The sequence below is a fragment of the Anastrepha obliqua genome, chromosome 2 (genome assembly GCF_027943255.1).
Source record: "Anastrepha obliqua isolate idAnaObli1 chromosome 2, idAnaObli1_1.0, whole genome shotgun sequence".
Lineage (NCBI taxonomy): Eukaryota > Metazoa > Arthropoda > Insecta > Diptera > Tephritidae > Anastrepha > Anastrepha obliqua.
This window is the reverse complement of record NC_072893.1, coordinates 111,568,276-111,587,806: the sequence shown is the minus strand read 5'-3', so window position 1 is coordinate 111,587,806 and position 19,531 is coordinate 111,568,276. Positions and strand designations below refer to the sequence as shown.

The following is a 19,531-nucleotide window of genomic DNA, read 5'->3' as shown; positions in this document are numbered from 1 at the left end:
ATGTAAAACACGTGCAATGCCGATACGCAGATTTTTTAAACTCAACTATGCAATTTTAGCAAATATATAACAGGTATATTAAGCCTACGACTAAGTATAGTATTTAATATTTAAACACGCAGGGTCCATTTTTACAGAATTAACTGTGTGGAAGTAGTGAGTAGTTAGTTACTTTGTCGCGTATTCCTAAAACATTTCCTGTATAAATAATCAAAGATAATTATAAAGTCCTGCATTTAGTGCTCCATTTGGTCCTGGTGGTAAATAATCTAAATAAGCAACTGGTTTCAAAGGAAAGGTAGATACATCGATGTGTATTTAAAACGAAAAGAAGTAAAGAAAATTTTAAGTAAATAAAATTGCTCAGCTTCACTTTATTCAATTAATTATTATTAAAATTAAAAAAAGAGTTTTAAATATTTCTCAAAAACTTTAATAATTTTTTTTTTTTTATAAAAATTATATTTACAAAGATCAATTAATAAAAAAATTAAGAAATTAAAAGTATTAAAAAAATTGTAGGGATGTTGATATACAAAAAATATAGTATAGAAAAGTATAAAATATATAAATTTATATACATATAATTTTGTCTTATAAACCTAAATAAATTTAAAACTTAATTTCCCCTTTTATAAAAAACATTAATAAAAAATTTTATCAAAAATATTAAAAAAATTAATAATAATAAAAAAATTGAAAAATGATAAAAACTAAAAAAAAAACAACAAAACAAAAAATTAAAAACTTTGTTATTAAAAACATTAAAATATTAAAAAGTTAAAAAAAAATAAAAAATTTTATTCTTCATGAACAAAAGTAAAAAAGAATTATAAAAAGTGTGTATAAAAAAAACGAACGAAAACTATTAAAAAGTTATAAATAACGAAATAAATAAACAATTCGTAAAAACTTAAACACCATTTTCAAATTTACAAAATCAAAAATTAAAAAAAAAAAACAAAAAAGGAACTATTTATAAAAAGATATATGTTTAATAACAGATTTATAAAAAATATATAAAAAAATGTGATAAGAAATATTGAAAACTTGAAAAAATAAAAGAAGTGTATAAATTAGAAAACAATTAAAAAAAATTTAAAAAAACATATATTTTTTAATAAAATTAGGAACGACGCAGATGGGCATATTGATGCTTTAGAGTAGATGCGGGAACACTGGAATCTATTTTTTCGCTAAAAATTTCTATACAATAAAGGGGAATGGGCCAGCGTGTTGCTCAGACTGTTCACTATCTTTCCTCAGAAATGTGTTATCGATGAATAATGTCACTTTCGATAGTCGCTTTCTATGCTTTCTCAGCCCCAATTGGCTATAGTTTCGGGTCTCTAAATTACCCAGGATTCGTCATCAGGGACCACGAGACTCGTCCAACCTCTGCTGTCACTCTGAATGCGGGTTCAATTTTTCAAACGTGCATCGACGCTAAAGGTCAGTCTGCTCTTTCTGGATGCGGAGTAACCAGTTCTCGATTTGTAACTGAACTCCAAGAATTTAATTACCATATCTCGTTAGGGAAAAGTTTAAATTGTGAACCCATATTTTTGCACGCTAGTCTACCGGAAATTATAGGTGAAGATATTGAGATTTTTTCATTTCATTAGCGTTAAAGCAATTTCAAAGTAAGTTTTAGATTCATTGTCCTCAGAAGCTCATTTCAGCCACGTTATGTGACTTTTAGACTAATGAACTATGATTTGTGACATGCTTCTGTTAGCCGATGCTGCATCGATATATAAAAAGTAGCTGAATTAATTGTAGACATCTTTTCCTCTCTCTGAGTATTCCATTGTGTGCCCCTCTAGAAAAACTGAAATTTGTTTTCTTGCTTATAGGAATATCGCAAATAAATGATGGAAATTAAACGAACTATCGCCATTTGGCAGATAGTGGCTGGTGTCGCTTTTATTTTATGTCAGCACGGTCAAGTTGGCGCGGCGGGAACTGGTAAGTGTGAACATAATTTTTAATATCTTTCTCAATTTTCTTTTTTTTCAAACACTTCAAACTTTCAATCGCAGATTCGGCTGGTCCGCTGAAAACTGGTAAGCGCGAAAGTAAAATCTACCACTCACCTACTATGCATCCACCAACTACTCCACCCACTTCACCAGCTACCTTAACAACAACCACACCCGAAACTACAACGTGTACTTCACCACCTATGCATTCACCAACTACTGTTCCCACTTCACCAGCTACCCTACCAACAACCACGCCCGAAACTACAACGTCTACTTTACCACCTAAGCATCCAACAACTACTGTTCCCACTTCAACAACTACCTTAACAACAACCACGCCCGAAACTACAACGTCTACTTTACCACCTACGCATCCAACAACTACTGTTCCCACTTCAACAACTACCTTAACAACAACCACGCCCGAAACTACAACGTCTACTTTACCACCTACGCATCCAACAACTACTGTTCCCTCTTCAACAACTACCTTAACAACAACCACGCCCGAAACTACAACGTCTACTTTACCACCTAAGCATCCAACAACTACTGTTCCCACTTCAACAACTACCTTAACAACAACCACGCCCGAAACTACAACGTCTACTTTACCACCTACGCATCCAACAACTACTGTTCCCACTTCAACAACAACCACGCCCGAAACTACAACGTCTACTTTACCACCTAAGCATCGAACAACTACTGTTTCCACTTCAACAACTACCTTAACAACAACCACGCCCGAAACTACAACGTGTACTTCACCACCTCCGCATCCAACAACTACTGTTCCCACTTCAACAACTACCTTAACAACAACCACGCCCGAAACTACAACGTCTACTTTACCACCTACGCATCCAACAACTACTGTTCCCACTTCAACAACTACCTTAACAACAACCACGCCCGAAACTACAACGTCTACTTTACCACCTACGCATCCAACAACTACTGTTCCCACTTCAACAACTACCTTAACAACAACCACGCCCGAAACTACAACGTCTACTTTACCACCTACGCATCCAACAACTACTGTTCCCACTTCAACAACTACCTTAACAACAACCACGCCCGAAACTACAACGTCTACTTTACCACCTACGCATCCAACAACTACTGTTCCCTCTTCAACAACTACCTTAACAACAACCACGCCCGAAACTACAACGTCTACTTTACCACCTAAGCATCCAACAACTACTGTTCCCACTTCAACAACTACCTTAACAACAACCACGCCCGAAACTACAACGTCTACTTTACCACCTACGCATCGAACAACTACTGTTTCCACTTCAACAACTACCTTAACAACAACCACGCCCGAAACTACAACGTGTACTTCACCACCTACGCATCCAACAACTACTGTTCCCACTTCAACAACTACCTTAACAACAACCACGCCCGAAACTACAACGTCTACTTTACCACCTACGCATCCAACAACTACTGTTCCCACTTCAACAACAACCACGCCCGAAACTACAACGTCTACTTTACCACCTAAGCATCGAACAACTACTGTTTCCACTTCAACAACTACCTTAACAACAACCACGCCCGAAACTACAACGTGTACTTCACCACCTCCGCATCCAACAACTACTGTTCCCACTTCAACAACTACCTTAACAACAACCACGCCCGAAACTACAACGTCTACTTTACCACCTACGCATCCAACAACTACTGTTCCCACTTCAACAACTACCTTAACAACAACCACGCCCGAAACTACAACGTCTACTTTACCACCTACGCATCCAACAACTACTGTTCCCACTTCAACAACTACCTTAACAACAACCACGCCCGAAACTACAACGTCTACTTTACCACCTACGCATCCAACAACTACTGTTCCCACTTCAACAACTACCTTAACAACAACCACGCCCGAAACTACAACGTCTACTTTACCACCTACGCATCCAACAACTACTGTTCCCTCTTCAACAACTACCTTAACAACAACCACGCCCGAAACTACAACGTCTACTTTACCACCTAAGCATCCAACAACTACTGTTCCCACTTCAACAACTACCTTAACAACAACCACGCCCGAAACTACAACGTCTACTTTACCACCTACGCATCGAACAACTACTGTTTCCACTTCAACAACTACCTTAACAACAACCACGCCCGAAACTACAACGTGTACTTCACCACCTACGCATCCAACAACTACTGTTCCCACTTCAACAACTACCTTAACAACAACCACGCCCGAAACTACAACGTCTACTTTACCACCTACGCATCCAACAACTACTGTTCCCACTTCAACAACTACCTTAACAACAACCACGCCCGAAACTACAACGTCTACTTTACCACCTACGCATCCAACAACTACTGTTCCCACTTCAACAACTACCTTAACAACAACCACGCCCGAAACTACAACGTCTACTTTACCACCTACGCATCCAACAACTACTGTTCCCACTTCAACAACTACCTTAACAACAACCACGCCCGAAACTACAACGTCTACTTTACCACCTACGCATCCAACAACTACTGTTCCCACTTCAACAACTACCTTAACAACAACCACGCCCGAAACTACAACGTCTACTTTACCACCTACGCATCCAACAACTACTGTTCCCACTTCAACAACTACCTTAACAACAACCACGCCCGAAACTACAACGTCTACTTTACCACCTAAGTATCCAACAACTACTGTTCCCACTTCAACAACTACCTTAACAACAACCACGCCCGAAACTACAACGTCTACTTTACCACCTACGCATCCAACAACTACTGTTCCCACTTCAACAACTACCTTAACAACAACCACGCCCGAAACTACAACGTCTACTTTACCACCTAAGCATCGAACAACTACTGTTTCCACTTCAACAACTACCTTAACAACAACCACACCCGAAACTACAACGTGTACTTCACCGCCTACGCATCCAACAACTACTGTTCCCACTTCAACAACAACCACGCCCGAAACTACAACGTCTACTTTACCACCTAAGCATCCAACAACTACTGTTCCCACTTCAACAACTACCTTAACAACAACCACGCCCGAAACTACAACGTCTACTTTACCACCTAAGTATCCAACAACTACTGTTCCCACTTCAACAACTACCTTAACAACAACCACGCCCGAAACTACAACGTCTACTTTACCACCTAAGCATCGAACAACTACTGTTCCCACTTCAACAACTACCTTAACAACAACCACGCCCGAAACTACAACGTCTACTTTACCACCTAAGTATCCAACAACTACTGTTCCCACTTCAACAACTACCTTAACAACAACCACGCCCGAAACTACAACGTCTACTTTACCACCTACGCATCCAACAACTACTGTTCCCACTTCAACAACTACCTTAACAACAACCACGCCCGAAACTACAACGTCTACTTTACCACCTACGCATCCAACAACTACTGTTCCCACTTCAACAACTACCGTAACAACAACCACTCCCGAAACTACAACGTCTACTTTACCACCTACGCACCCAACAACTACTGTTCCCACTTCAACAACTACCTTAACAACAACCACGCCCGAAACTACAACGTCTACTTTACCACCTACGCATCCAACAACTACTGTTCCCACTTCAACAACTACCTTAACAACAACCACGCCCGAAACTACAACGTCTACTTTACCACCTACGCATCCAACAACTACTGTTCCCACTTCAACAACTACCTTAACAACAACCACGCCCGAAACTACAACGTCTACTTTACCACCTACGCATCCAACAACTACTGTTCCCACTTCAACAACTACCGTAACAACAACCACTCCCGAAACTACAACGTCTACTTTACCACCTACGCATCCAACAACTACTGTTCCCACTTCAACAACAACCACGCCCGAAACTACAACGTCTACTTTACCACCTAAGCATCCAACAACTACTGTTCCCACTTCAACAACTACCTTAACAACAACCACGCCCGAAACTACAACGTCTACTTTACCACCTACGCATCCAACCACTACTGTTCCCATTTCAACAACTACCTTAACAACAACCACGCCCGAAACTACAACGTCTACTTTACCACCTACGCATCCAACAACTACTGTTCCCACTTCAACAACTACCGTAACAACAACCACGCCCGAAACTACAACGTCTACTTTACCACCTAAGTATCCAACAACTACTGTTCCCACTTCAACAACTACCTTAACAACAACCACGCCCGAAACTACAACGTCTACTTTACCACCTAAGCATCGAACAACTACTGTTCCCACTTCAACAACTACCTTAACAACAACCACGCCCGAAACTACAACGTCTACTTTACCACCTAAGTATCCAACAACTACTGTTCCCACTTCAACAACTACCTTAACAACAACCACGCCCGAAACTACAACGTCTACTTTACCACCTACGCACCCAACAACCACTGTTCCCACTTCAACAACTACCTTAACAACAACCACGCCCGAAACTACAACGTCTACTTTACCACCTACGCATCCAACAACTACTGTTCCCATTTCAACAACTACCTTAACAACAACCACGCCCGAAACTACAACGTCTACTTTACCACCTACGCATCCAACAACTACTGTTCCCACTTCAACAACTACCGTAACAACAACCACTCCCGAAACTACAACGTCTACTTTACCACCTACGCACCCAACAACTACTGTTCCCACTTCAACAACTACCTTAACAACAACCACGCCCGAAACTACAACGTCTACTTTACCACCTACGCATCCAACAACTACTGTTCCCACTTCAACAACTACCTTAACAACAACCACGCTCGAAACTACAACGTCTACTTTACCACCTACGCATCCAACAACTACTGTTCCCACTTCAACAACTACCTTAACAACAACCACTCCCGAAACTACAACGTCTACTTTACCACCTACGCACCCAACAACTACTGTTCCCACTTCAACAACTACCTTAACAACAACCACGTCCGAAACTACAACGTCTACTTTACCACCCAAGCATCCAACAACTACTGTTCCCACTTCAACAACTACCTTAACAACAACCACGCCCGAAACTACAACGTCTACTTTACCACCTACGCATCCAACCACTACTGTTCCCATTTCAACAACTACCTTAACAACAACCACGCCCGAAACTACAACGTCTACTTTACCACCTACGCATCCAACAACTACTGTTCCCACTTCAACAACTACCGTAACAACAACCACTCCCGAAACTACAACGTCTACTTTACCGCCTACGCACCCAACAACTACTGTTCCCACTTCAACAACTACCTTAACAACAACCACTCCCGAAACTACAACGTCTACTTTACCACCTAAGCATCCAACAACTACTGTTCCCACTTCAACAACTACCTTAACAACAACCACGCCCGAAACTACAACGTCTACTTTACCACCTACGCATCCAACAACTACTGTTCCCATTTCAACAACTACCTTAACAACAACCACGCCCGAAACTACAACGTCTACTTTACCACCTAAGCATCGAACAACTACTGTTTCCACTTCAACAACTACCTTAACAACAACCACGCCCGAAACTACAACGTCTACTTTACCACCTAAGCATCCAACAACTACTGTTCCCACTTCAACAACTACCTTAACAACAACCACGCCCGAAACTACAACGTCTACTTTACCACCTACGCACCCAACAACTACCTTAACAACAACCACGCCCGAAACTACAACGTCTACTTTACCACCTACGCATCCAACAACTACTGTTCCCACTTCAACAACTACCGTAACAACAACCACGCCCGAAACTACAACGTCTACTTTACCACCTACGCATCCAACAACTACTGTTCCCACTTCAACAACTACCTTAACAACAACCACGCCCGAAACTACAACGTCTACTTTACCACCTAAGCATCCAACAACTACTGCTCCCACTTCAACAACTACCTTAACAACAACCACTCCCGAAACTACAACGTCTACTTTACCACCTACGCATCCAACAACTACTGTTCCCATTTCAACAACTACCTTAACAACAACCACGCCCGAAACTACAACGTCTACTTTACCACCTAAGCATCGAACAACTACTGTTTCCACTTCAACAACTACCTTAACAACAACCACGCCCGAAACTACAACGTCTACTTTACCACCTAAGCATCCAACAACTACTGTTCCCACTTCAACAACTACCTTAACAACAACCACGCCCGAAACTACAACGTCTACTTTACCACCTACGCATCCAACAACTACTGTTCCATATACACCTAAGCCACCATGCCCATCACCTAGTTTATGTTGTCCTTATCCGGTGCATGTTCCTCATTATCCTTTTGCTTTCCCATATCCTCATGGTTTCCAATATCGTTATCCTTTGCCGTATCCTCATCTCTTCCCATATCCTTACCAATATCCAATCCAGCAAGTGTAGTGGTATGGCACCAAAACCGAATACGTACGAAATCTTTTCTGAGTCACTGTGATCGATCACTTTCTATATTTCGGTGGTGGTATCTTAATTTTAAGTATTTGTGATTTTAGAAATTATGATTTTCTAGACATGCGTCCATTGGAGGAGCTGCACAGTGGTCCGGCGGCTGGACAAAATTCAATTTTTCAACATTTTTGAAATAAAAATTTGATAATGCAGATGTTTTCTTAAATATTCAAGGCAGATTTCCTGAAAATATTACTTAATTTAAAAAATTTTTCATTGTAGTTTTTTGACTTTAAACATGAAAATGTATGCAAATCGTACTTCATACAAGAGTTTCATTTTCATGTCTGCAAATAAATATTACCATTTGATTGTTAACCAAATATTGAAAAAAAAGATAATTGAATATGTATATTAACGGAAACAGTAATAATTCTCTTAAGTTGTGGTACAAAATCCAATTTTTTTTTTTTGAAATTTCAAAATTTTTCGAAATTTTTTTTTTTAAAGATCTTCTTTTCGAGTGGTCCACAACGGTCCACTTGAAACCAACATGAGTATTGTAGCCATATATTTCAGCCTTGATCTCAAACTGAAACCTGTTGCGCAAAGTTGCGCAAATTAAAAATAAATTTACCCACAGGCAAAACGGTACATATGGCTTATGCAATTTTGTGTAAAAGGCAGAAAAAGACATCACAGACCCCATCAGCATTAAGAGACAACTAAAAAAAAAAAAATGTATTAAAAAAACGATTTTTTTTTTAATATTATTACAATATCAATATGATATATGTATATATAACACTATATACAATAAAATTATATATAATAACATAACATTTTTATCTGTCACTGGAGGAACGGGCATAAGCCGATTAGAATATTAACGAACATCTGAGAATTGCTTGTAATAATATAATAAAATCAAAATGACGTATAGTTTTGAAAAAAAGGAGTTATTTATTTTTTTGCGTTCTTCAGAAAAAAAAAGTTTTGAGTCAAAGAAGTTAGAATTACAAGATTACGTTCTTGAGAAGCTTCAATACCATGATGATAGTGTGAAAGAATTGAAAGATCAGGTTTTGAAGATTGTTAGTAATTTTTGTAAAGATATTTATAGAAAATTAGAACGATCTAACAGACATTGGGGTCGCGTATTAAATGATAATGCATCTTGGTTAGCTGAAAAAATTGATTTTCCCTTAAACGACAACTTTAAATCCTCTTCATCTGGCTCTGGTAGCTGTACTAATGTTGGCCGCCCCGTAAAAACATTCAATGATGTCTGCGAACGTTCCAAGATACGTAAAGGAGAAAATTTACGTAAATCAAGCGGGCCTGAATTGGCGTATGCTGCATCAGTAAATTTGCGTTCGGAAGGTAACGTTCAGGATGCAATTTTAGTGAGACACATAGCACATACTTCGAAAATGGTTGAAGGCATTCCTAAGCCCATTAAAACTTTTACCTCTTATACCAGCGATGAAGCTTTAGCTTTCTTGGTGGCTAATAGACTGACAAAGCATCAGTATCTTTCTATAAGATATGGTGCAATAGAAAGAGGAATTGATCTATATTCTTCTTACCATAAAATTCTCGAAGCTAGGAAAAGGTGTTACCCTGACCAGATTACAGTAAGCGAACATAGTGCAGAAATTCAGTTGCAATCACTGCTCGACCATTTATCAAACCGTTTAATTGAAATTGCAGAGTCTGTTTTGATCACCCTTCCTTCCGAATGTATCCCAAATTTGATTTTAATTGTTAAGTGGGGTTTAGACTTCAGTTCATAAAAGAGAGTTCGATAGTTTCTTTGAAAGAAAGGGATTGGGTACAAAGTCAAATAGATAATCTAACACCAAGTAAAATTAAACTTAATGAATTAAATATATCAATTTCGCATAAAATGCTACTCACCATGGTAGATGGCAAAGTATGCAATGCTCTTACCCACACATCATCATCTCAAAAATGCTATGTACCTATGTGGGTCAACGCCAATAATGATGAACAAAGAATCAATTCTAAAGGAAGCCGACCCATCTACATTTCAGTTTGGCTTGTCCACTTTACATGCTTGGATAAGATTTTGCGAATGTTTACTACACATATATATGTATATCATATCGATTAGATTTCAAAAAATGGCAGGCTAGAAGTCTAGAAGAAAAAAATAGTTTAAAAAATAAAAAGACATCTGTCCAAGGAGCATTCAAAAGTCGAATGGGATTATTGGTGGATATTCCTAAAACGGGTGGTAGTGGAACGACAATGATCCTGAAGTATCATCAGAAATTACTGGAATTGATATTCATTTAATCAAGCGGTTTGCCACTATTTTACAAACATTATCGTCTGGTCTTGATATTAATATTGAAGCATTTCGAAAATATGCCCTTGATTCTGCTAAACTATTTGTCCAACTATATGATTGGTATTACATGTCGGCTTCCGTGCTGCCTATTGGCCAACTCTCCGAAGAGGCTCAGGAAGCACGCAATAAGGATTTGAAAAATTGTAGACAAAACAATACACGAAAAATGTCGAGAACTGACACAATGACAGATTTATTAAATGCTTTGCTTTGTTCATCAGATGTAGTTATAATATCAAACACTTAGGTTCCGAAAAACAGGCCAAAACCATTTTCAAAAAAGGTTCTTGCGCTTTTAAATTTGAAAAATGCTCCAGCCTCAGAAAACAGCTCATCAGAAACCGAGGATTCTGAATCATAAAAAAAAAATTAAAAATGAAAAACAAAAAACAAAAAAACAACTAAATATCCAAAAAGAAATTTAAAAACTAAAACAAAAAAAATTTAATAATTAAAAATAAAAAAAATAAAATTTAAATTAAAAATAAAAATAAAAAAATTTAAAAATAAAAAAAAAAATTAAAAAAAAAATAAAAAAATCTGAAAACAAAAAGAAAATGAGGAGAGAATAACCTTACCGTAAACCTCCACGTGGTACTCTCTGGGGTCGTGGAAAATGTAAAAATGAACTCACCAGCTAATTACGGAAGTAAAAATGTATTTATAGTATTCAATGAATTTAAAATTTGCTAAAACTGAGATCAGATTCGTCATCACTGATCCTTAAAATCCCTAAATATATATTTTCAGCTTAATTAAATGAGTTTTTGAATTTTGTCCGCCAACGCCTTCTGGTTGGACCAGCTGAGCTGGTAGAAAAAGTATAATATGCTTTTCTAGACTAGAAGTAAATACATGTGTAGCTTTATTTTTAAGACGACAGGGGTTCATTGAAGAATAAATAAGTTGTGATTTTTGCTTAAGTTTTTGTTTTCACATTTAATTGCTTCATTTAAAATATTAAAATAAATAATTGACGAGTACACTTCTGTTAGGTATTTGGCAGACCTTCTCCAACGACGCGTTGTGGAGGTATGGCAAATTAATTGCAGAAAGTGGCGGTGCATAGGTCCCACACTTAAAAAACTATCAGATAGCATTACGAAAATGGCACTAGGTTGGAACCCACAAGAGAGCAGAGCTCGCAGTCGGCCAAAGAATGCTTGGAGAAGGTCGATGTTGCGCGAGCTGGCAGATGCCGGCATCACATGGGACGGCGCAAAAACAACAGCTCAACCATATACAATGGAACAAGGAAAAAAGTGCTACCAATTAATGATTTGAGTAGTTAAGTCAAGTTGCCTCGGAAGATGAGCACCGATCTCATAGTACCTGTAGGAGCAGGCAAATGATGTAGCATAATTTGTTGGTCTCACATCTCTGAGCACACTAGGAAATAAGATCAACTATTTACCATAGTATGTTTCTGAAAGACTCCGATCATCACCTTACATTGCCCAAGTTGAGCTCCCTAGAAATAAAGGGGAATGGAAAGAATGTAGCCATTGTTTTCACAGAGTTTCGTGAATCGGCACAGCTGTCATGCGAAATATTTCTTAAGTGATCTGAAATAAAGTTCCTTTGAGGTGTGACTTTATCATGGAAGATAGAAATAAAATGAACAGAAAAACAAAAGAAAAAAGTCACTGGTCATTATGGAGACTTTAAGATGGGAGCGACAACGTCGGAATGCCTTCTTTCATTAAACCCTCTTACATAATAAATGAAGAATGGGCCGGTGACATCAATAGCTCCAGGACATCAACATAATTAGAATTGTCTTTTTGGCAGTAATACACTAACGATGAGTGATACCGCGGATTCCAAAAGCAATGGCGGAAAAAATTCGACCGCTGTTGACCTTGTTTACGGACCTCGGAGTCAGGATCAAATATTCAGATTTCATAACCAGTGACTACCCGACGCATTCAATATCTGCCGTAACTTGAATGTGCAACAAAAAATCCTCGCCAATCGATATTCAATGTGAGTTCCTGGTTTTGACGGGTTCACTAAAAAAGTTACTACCGACAGAAAGATTATTCTTTCCAAACTATGGCTGCATTGAGGAAAGAAAAACGGGAAAAATTAGGTCTCAAATTGTATTTAGTTTAAATACGAGTAATACATTAATAATTTACTTTATTAAACATTTTTTAGTAATATTGAAAACTTTACCAGCGTAAATTTCCAACACACAACTTGGTTTTTTCTAACAGCTGCAAATTGATTGCCTGCATCGTGCCGTTAAAGAATGCGTGCAAGCTCAAAATTCAATTATGATATTATATTATACTCGTATCACTCCATAAAAAGTTAGATATAATTTTGAAAGAAAAATTCCAAGCTTTCATTTGAGTAATATTAAAAAAAAAAATTAAAAGTAACGAGCCTTGAAAAATATAATGTAATAAAAAAATATACAGTAGGTTCTGTTTTTATGCGGTAGATACGTTCCGCAAGAAACAGCATAAAAAAAGCTACTAGTTCTATAGTAAAACTATAGATACGTTTCAAAAGTGCTAAAACCGCATAAATCTGAAATAATGTAATAAAATCGCATAAAAAAGGGCACTAGTCCCATATTATAACTATAGATACGTTCCATAGACCGCATGAATCTGAAATAATTAAATAAAATCGCATAAACAAAATATTGTATTTTTGAAAATTATATCTTTATTTAAGAAACGTCAGAATCGAAAAATAAATTTAAGTCAGAAATAAAATCAGACAATACCCACATGTTGCGCGTTCTTTTAGGATTTGGCGTAAAATCACTTTCGTCACTTGAGGAAATGTACACGTCTCATCTAGATAGTTAAGCAGGCGGTTCCATACTTGTAGGGTTAGCATTTCTGATGTAATCTGTGATGAGTTTTCGCTTAGAATCTTGTTTATATGTACAATTCCCAATAGGTCGACATTCATTTTGTAATTTAAAAAAAACCGCACTATTTCAAAACCGCATAAAAAAAAGCCGCATAAAAACAGAACCTACTGTATAATAATTCTAGTTCTTGAACTGGCATTATATGTAAACAGGTTCGATAGTGACTATAATCAGACTAGTTTCAAAATAACTAGTTCGATAGTGACCAGTATCGGACTAGTTACAAAAAGACAAAAGAAATATTTTTCTATTATATATTTATAAACATACAATATAATATAAAAACAAATAAAAAAAAACAAAAAATTTACCGATAAACGAAGAATGCGTTCAAGATCAAAATTCATTTACAAACTTCAAAAAAAAAAAAAATTAATTTATTTAATTTTAATAAATTTTTCTAGAAATTTGGGAATATTTTTTTTTAATTTGTAAATTTTTTTTAGTATTTACTCGGAAAGCGCGAATTTTTTTTCACTTGTAAATTTTTATTTTAGCATGTAATCGGAAAGCACGAAAAAATTTAATATAAAACATTTATTTTATTTTTTTTAAATCAATTTAAGAACAAAATTCTTTAACAAAAAAATCTGTTAATCCCTCTAACTCGCAAACCACTCAGTATTCCTACACAATTTATGCTACTGTTTACATAGTAACATAGCACATCTTCACCAAATTTCAATGGAATCGACGCGATAAAGTATTTAGACGGACATGCTTGACGTGTTTTGCTCCATATACAATATAAAATTTTGTTTAATAAAATAAATTAAATTCATTCATTTTTCCCATATTCTCAATGTCTTCAATATAACATATTTCAACATCACTGTCACTCTATGAAAGTTTCTCTTCCAGCTCGGATATCAACTTACAAATTGCATTTACACTTTGCGCGCTTTCAAAGTGTGTTGTGTCAGTCATCCACCACTTTAGCCAACACTTTCGGTGGCATTTACTCAACAAAGGTGATAAAAGAGTAGCATTTTGACTGATTGATTTATGTTGGCAGAAGTCATGTCAGCTGTCAACCGCAGGTCACACATTCAAGCAATTCGCAGACAACAGAATGTTTGATGTGGATCTGCTTCTCTTGCTTGAGCTTCTTGCGAGGATGTGCCCCTCTGCAAATGGCTTGTAATATTCTTCAGCAGCATACATCCTGTGGCATTTGTTGGTAGCAGGCAGCAAAGGAAAATTTTATAAATACTCACACATACCTACATACGAGCGAAAAGTTCCAATGAATTTACGGTCTGTTTTTGATATGAAGTAAACTTTCATGTGAGTATTACAAAGGTTAAAGTGAAATCCGAAATCCGCACTTTAAGGCAATTAAAATACTGAACCTCGGCAGTGTCTGAAGTTTTATGATGTTTAGCATAGGAATTCAGAGTCAAATGCTCGTATGATTATTTTTATATGCCGTTTATTTATAAAATAAATTTCAACAAGCGTTTTCAGAGCCACTTAATGGATTAACGCCTTTGAGGGTTTTGTAAGATCGAAAACTCTGAAACTTCATTCCAGAAATTAACACTGAGACGTAACAAAATCGTCTTGCAGCCAAAATCCGTCGTGAGCCTTGAAATGCCTTATCTTATCTTATAGTGCAGCGACTGCACTTTATAATGAATTTACAATCAGGTGGTAAAGTTCGCTACGGGTGAACACAAACCAAGCTCAATGTTTTACTATTTCAGCTCGAGCTCCGATTAGACGTCACTGAAGAGAAATATTCTTTGGGGAAAGCCACTCTCTTGCTTATTTATAGAATCAGTTATTATTATTATTATTTTATTATTATATTTCCCATGGTTCCAGGGTGGAAAAAGAGCCACAACCACTTCCATCCATTCAGATATTTTCTGCGCCAGCCTCTTAGCTTTATTCCAGGTTAAATTCACGGCGTGCGTTTCCAAATCCAACAATCGCCTCTAAGGCTTTGATGGACTTCCTCGTCTACGTCTGTCTTGGGGACTCTACTCGAAATCGGCTCTTGTTAAGTCATCACATGGTCTACGAAAAACAAGGCCAATCTGTCCCCATTTTCTTCTGCAAATCTCAAGGAGTATTGGGGTTTGCTAAGTTGATCTCCACAGATCAGTGTTCCGATTCAGTTTGGCCAGAAGATTTTCAGGATTGTGTAGAGGCATTAATTAGTGAAAACAGCAGGACATTTATATCGGCCGCTGTTGCATTCCACGTTACAGAGGCACAGAGTAAAGACATTTGAATCAAAGATCTTCAGCTGTGTGCGTTGCAAAATGTGTGATGCTTTCCGGACTGGATGTAGATTTAGCTTGCTTTAGTGATTGGAGTTGCATAGCCATGTCCAAAAAAGTTCGTGATAGTAAGCAAATATCGTCCCCGTAGTCAACGTCAGCAAGCCGGCCCTGCAAGCCCGAGAGAGTCCCATAGAAAAACAATTTATCAGTAGTAATCTTATACAGATCACAGAATGGGTTCTCATACTTTCCAAAAAATTGTATAGGTATAGGCTTCAGTTTCTACGAAAACACCTTTTCGCAAGATTCAGGAGCGGAGCTGCATTTTGGCAGTCCTGCATGATTGTGTTGCAGCCCATTGTGATTTTGCTTTGTTGTTGTTGCTAAAGAAGCTAGAAGAGCTGACGCCCACCCTAGATTGAACTCATAAAATTTGCTTTGCTCGAATGGGTTGGACCAAAAGGAAAGGCTTGTTAAATTAGTAGGTTTTAAGGAGCAGGATGAAGTAAGTTAAGGACCAAGATGAAGTATCACCACTAGGCAAGTGAATTCGTTCATCTACAAAGATTGATGACTACTCGTACTTTCCGAACAAGGCAATTATGGACGTCTTGGTGAATGTACCTCCATAAAAATCGCCGTCAAAGCCTTCCGTCGTTCACAGCTGTTGTCGTATGTGGTATTTCTGAATCCCATCATCAAGTTCAAAGCTGTACCTGTCAGAGAGGTGACCTGACTACTAGCAGGTGATTTCCAAGGTGGTCCATACAGAAGAATTCTTATTAATTTGGGGCATTCATAACTCACTATGGGGGATATTAGAAAGCACCCAGTTGCCAACCAAATTCCAGTATTTCGAAAAGTTTCTAATTTCATTCACTGTATCCCACTAACTACACGCGACAAACTGGCGTTGAATACTTTAAGACAGGTCGGCCGAGGTATCTTCTGATCGAGCTTGTCTCCAATTTGTGGTGTTGGCCTATATGTTTTTCTGCAAACCTAGCGATATACAGCTTGATACCAACTCCGAAAGGTGGCTCGTTTTATGAGAAGCTTTTTAATGGAATAACTGCACCGGAATTTTCGCACTAACTGCCTATGAGCACCCGTCATTGCAAAATCCTTTCTTCTGTAATTTGATATTTTATGTCCACTGTGGGCTTCGAAATCGAACTCAACAACTGCTAGTGATGCGTTAATCTACTACTAGGAAGTAGTCAATAGCTGAGAGAGAGAGTGATCTCTACTTTGGTAGTGTGAGTATCCGCTTATTCATGATACAGTTTTATTAAAAAAGAAACAAAGTTTGCACTAGTTTGTCGGCCTTTCCATTGACGTTGTGGCAGCGCGCTATCTCTAAGTGGTGCTTTGAATACAACCATTACTTCGGGAAAGACTATTAGTCGACTCTACTACGCAGTCTCAGCCTCTTCATCGTGGGTGTAGTTTCCTACAAGTTTTTGTTTTGTGCTACAAAATCGCGTGTATTCGTAGAGCACTGGTGCAGGTATTCAATGGCATTCCCATGGCAGTGGTCGCATACGAAATTAGGCTCAGGCTTGAACCGATGCAGATGGGATATAAAGTATCCGTGCCCAGTTTACAGCTGCGTTAAGTAGAAATCTACATCGCCGTATATCCTCTAGAGTCCGAAATACCTTCTTTGAGGTCTGAAATGTCTTCTTCGAAGTCCGAAATGCCTTCTTTGAGGTCCGAAATGTCTTCTTCGAAGCCCGAAATGCCCGGATATCCTTGATCATCCGTCATTTACAGCCTTCAACTTCGTCCATTGTTCCGACAATTTCAGTGCCCGCGTGAAGTAAGCATTCATCCAATCTTACGGTCTCACGGTTGCATACTTTTTCTAACCAGTTCTCACATATTGGGTAGTCGAAAAAGTCTTTTCGTATTTTGTCAATAGATGTCGTTGGAGTCATCTATCTCCAGTGCTACCAATCACATTGTGTCATATCATATGGTGTTAGAAAGGTGGCATTTTAAGCTTCATTTAACAAAATAAAATTAAATTCGGAGAAGTTGAAAAAAAATTATAGCTGTTCAAAAATGAGTGAAAATAATGAAGAAATTCTCTATATTTTGAAATTTTTGTATAAAAAAGGGAAGAATGCCACGCAAGCCACCAATGAAATTTGTGAAGTTCACGGAGACGATGCTGTATCAGTTCGTGTAGCACAACAATGGCTCGCTCGCTTCCGTTCTGGAAATTTCGATGTGAAAGATGCACCTCGCTCCGATCGACCTATCGTTGAACAGTCGATGAAATTATGGAAAAGATTGACCAGAACCGTCACATAAGATGTCATGACATCGCCAAGGCACTAAACATTCATCATCAAACGGTTTTGAACCATTTAAAAAAGGCTGGTTACAAAAAGAAGCTCGATGTTTGGGTACCACATGAATTGTCTGTGAAAAATTTAATGGACCGAATTAACATCTGCGATTCTTTGCTGAAGGGAAATAAAATCGAACCATTTCTGAAGCGAATGGTAACAGGAGACGAAGAGTTTTGATGCATCCACCACAGAGCCCTGACCTTGCACCGTCGGACTACCATTTGTTTCGGTCAATGCAGAACTCCTTTAATGGAGTAAAGTTGGCTTCAAGAGAAGCCTGTGAAAATTACTTGCCGCAGTTTTTTGCCGAGAAACCACAAAAGTTTTACACTGATGGAATAATGTCTCTAGAAGAAAAATGGCAAAAGGTGGTGGACCAAAATTGTACATATTTGGTTTAATAAAGTTCATTATAAATATAAAAAAATGAGTTGAAGTTTGATTAGAAATACGAAAAGACTTTTTCGACTACCCAATATTTCGCAGGCTGGGCAATGGAAGGTTTACAGCAGTTTTGACTGCTCGCTCCCACAAGCTACGAGGGGTGCCCTTTATTTGGCAGGATTTGGCAACTCTGGTGTTGCATCTGGCAACTGACAGGTGCATCGCAAAGTTTGACATTTTTTGGATTTTACGTACTCAGAACGTTTCGAAATACCAGCGCTATTTATGTTGTTTACAGTAACTTAAAAGATTCATCTCGGTTCAAAAATGGAATTAAATCGTGAACATTTTCGTGCTATTAGTTTTTACAACTTTCGACGTGGATTAACTCAGCAACATTGCATGGATGAACTTAATTCATTTTTTGGCGATGAAGCTCCTTCAAGGACCAGTGTTTATCGATGGTATGGTGAACTCAATCGTGGTCGTTGTTCACTCCAAGACGAATTTCGTGAAGGTCGTCCAAAATCAGTTGTTGTTCCGAAAACCATTGAAGCTGTGCGCGAACTGATATTGCAAGATCGTCGTGTGACCTATCGTGAGATTGAGACAATCTTAGGCATTAGTGGGATCAGCATACATTCAATATTGCGTAAACATTTGACTGTCAAAAAAATTTGTTCGCGTTGGATCCCACACAATTTGTCAATCGCTCAAAAACAGGCTCGTGTCGATTGGTCGAAGGAAATGGTTAAAAAAATACGATCGCGGGGCTTCGAAACACGTCTATGACATCGTGACAGGTGATGAATCATGGATTTACGCGTATGAGCACGA

General features: G+C 38.0%; 1 protein-coding gene across 1 annotated transcript; it reads left to right on the top strand.

Moving 5' to 3' along the window:
* The first annotated feature begins 2,047 nt into the window (after positions 1–2,047).
* Positions 2,048–8,443, top strand: LOC129238341 (mucin-2-like). The gene is made up of 2 exons (XM_054873371.1): positions 2,048–3,587; positions 4,008–8,443. The coding sequence occupies exons 1-2, from the start codon at positions 2,102–2,104 to the stop codon at positions 8,441–8,443; spliced, it is 5,922 nt and encodes a 1,973-aa protein (XP_054729346.1). The 5' UTR covers positions 2,048–2,101.
* Positions 8,444–19,531: the final 11,088 nt, after the last annotated feature.

Coding starts and splice junctions, on each gene's coding strand:
- LOC129238341 (XM_054873371.1), top strand. CDS start 2,102: ATGCATCCACCAACTACTCCACCCACTTCACCAGCTACCTTAACAACA. Junction 3,588..4,007: donor TACAACGTGTACTTCACCAC/CTCCGCATCCAA, acceptor CTACTTTACCAC/CTAAGCATCCAACAACTACT.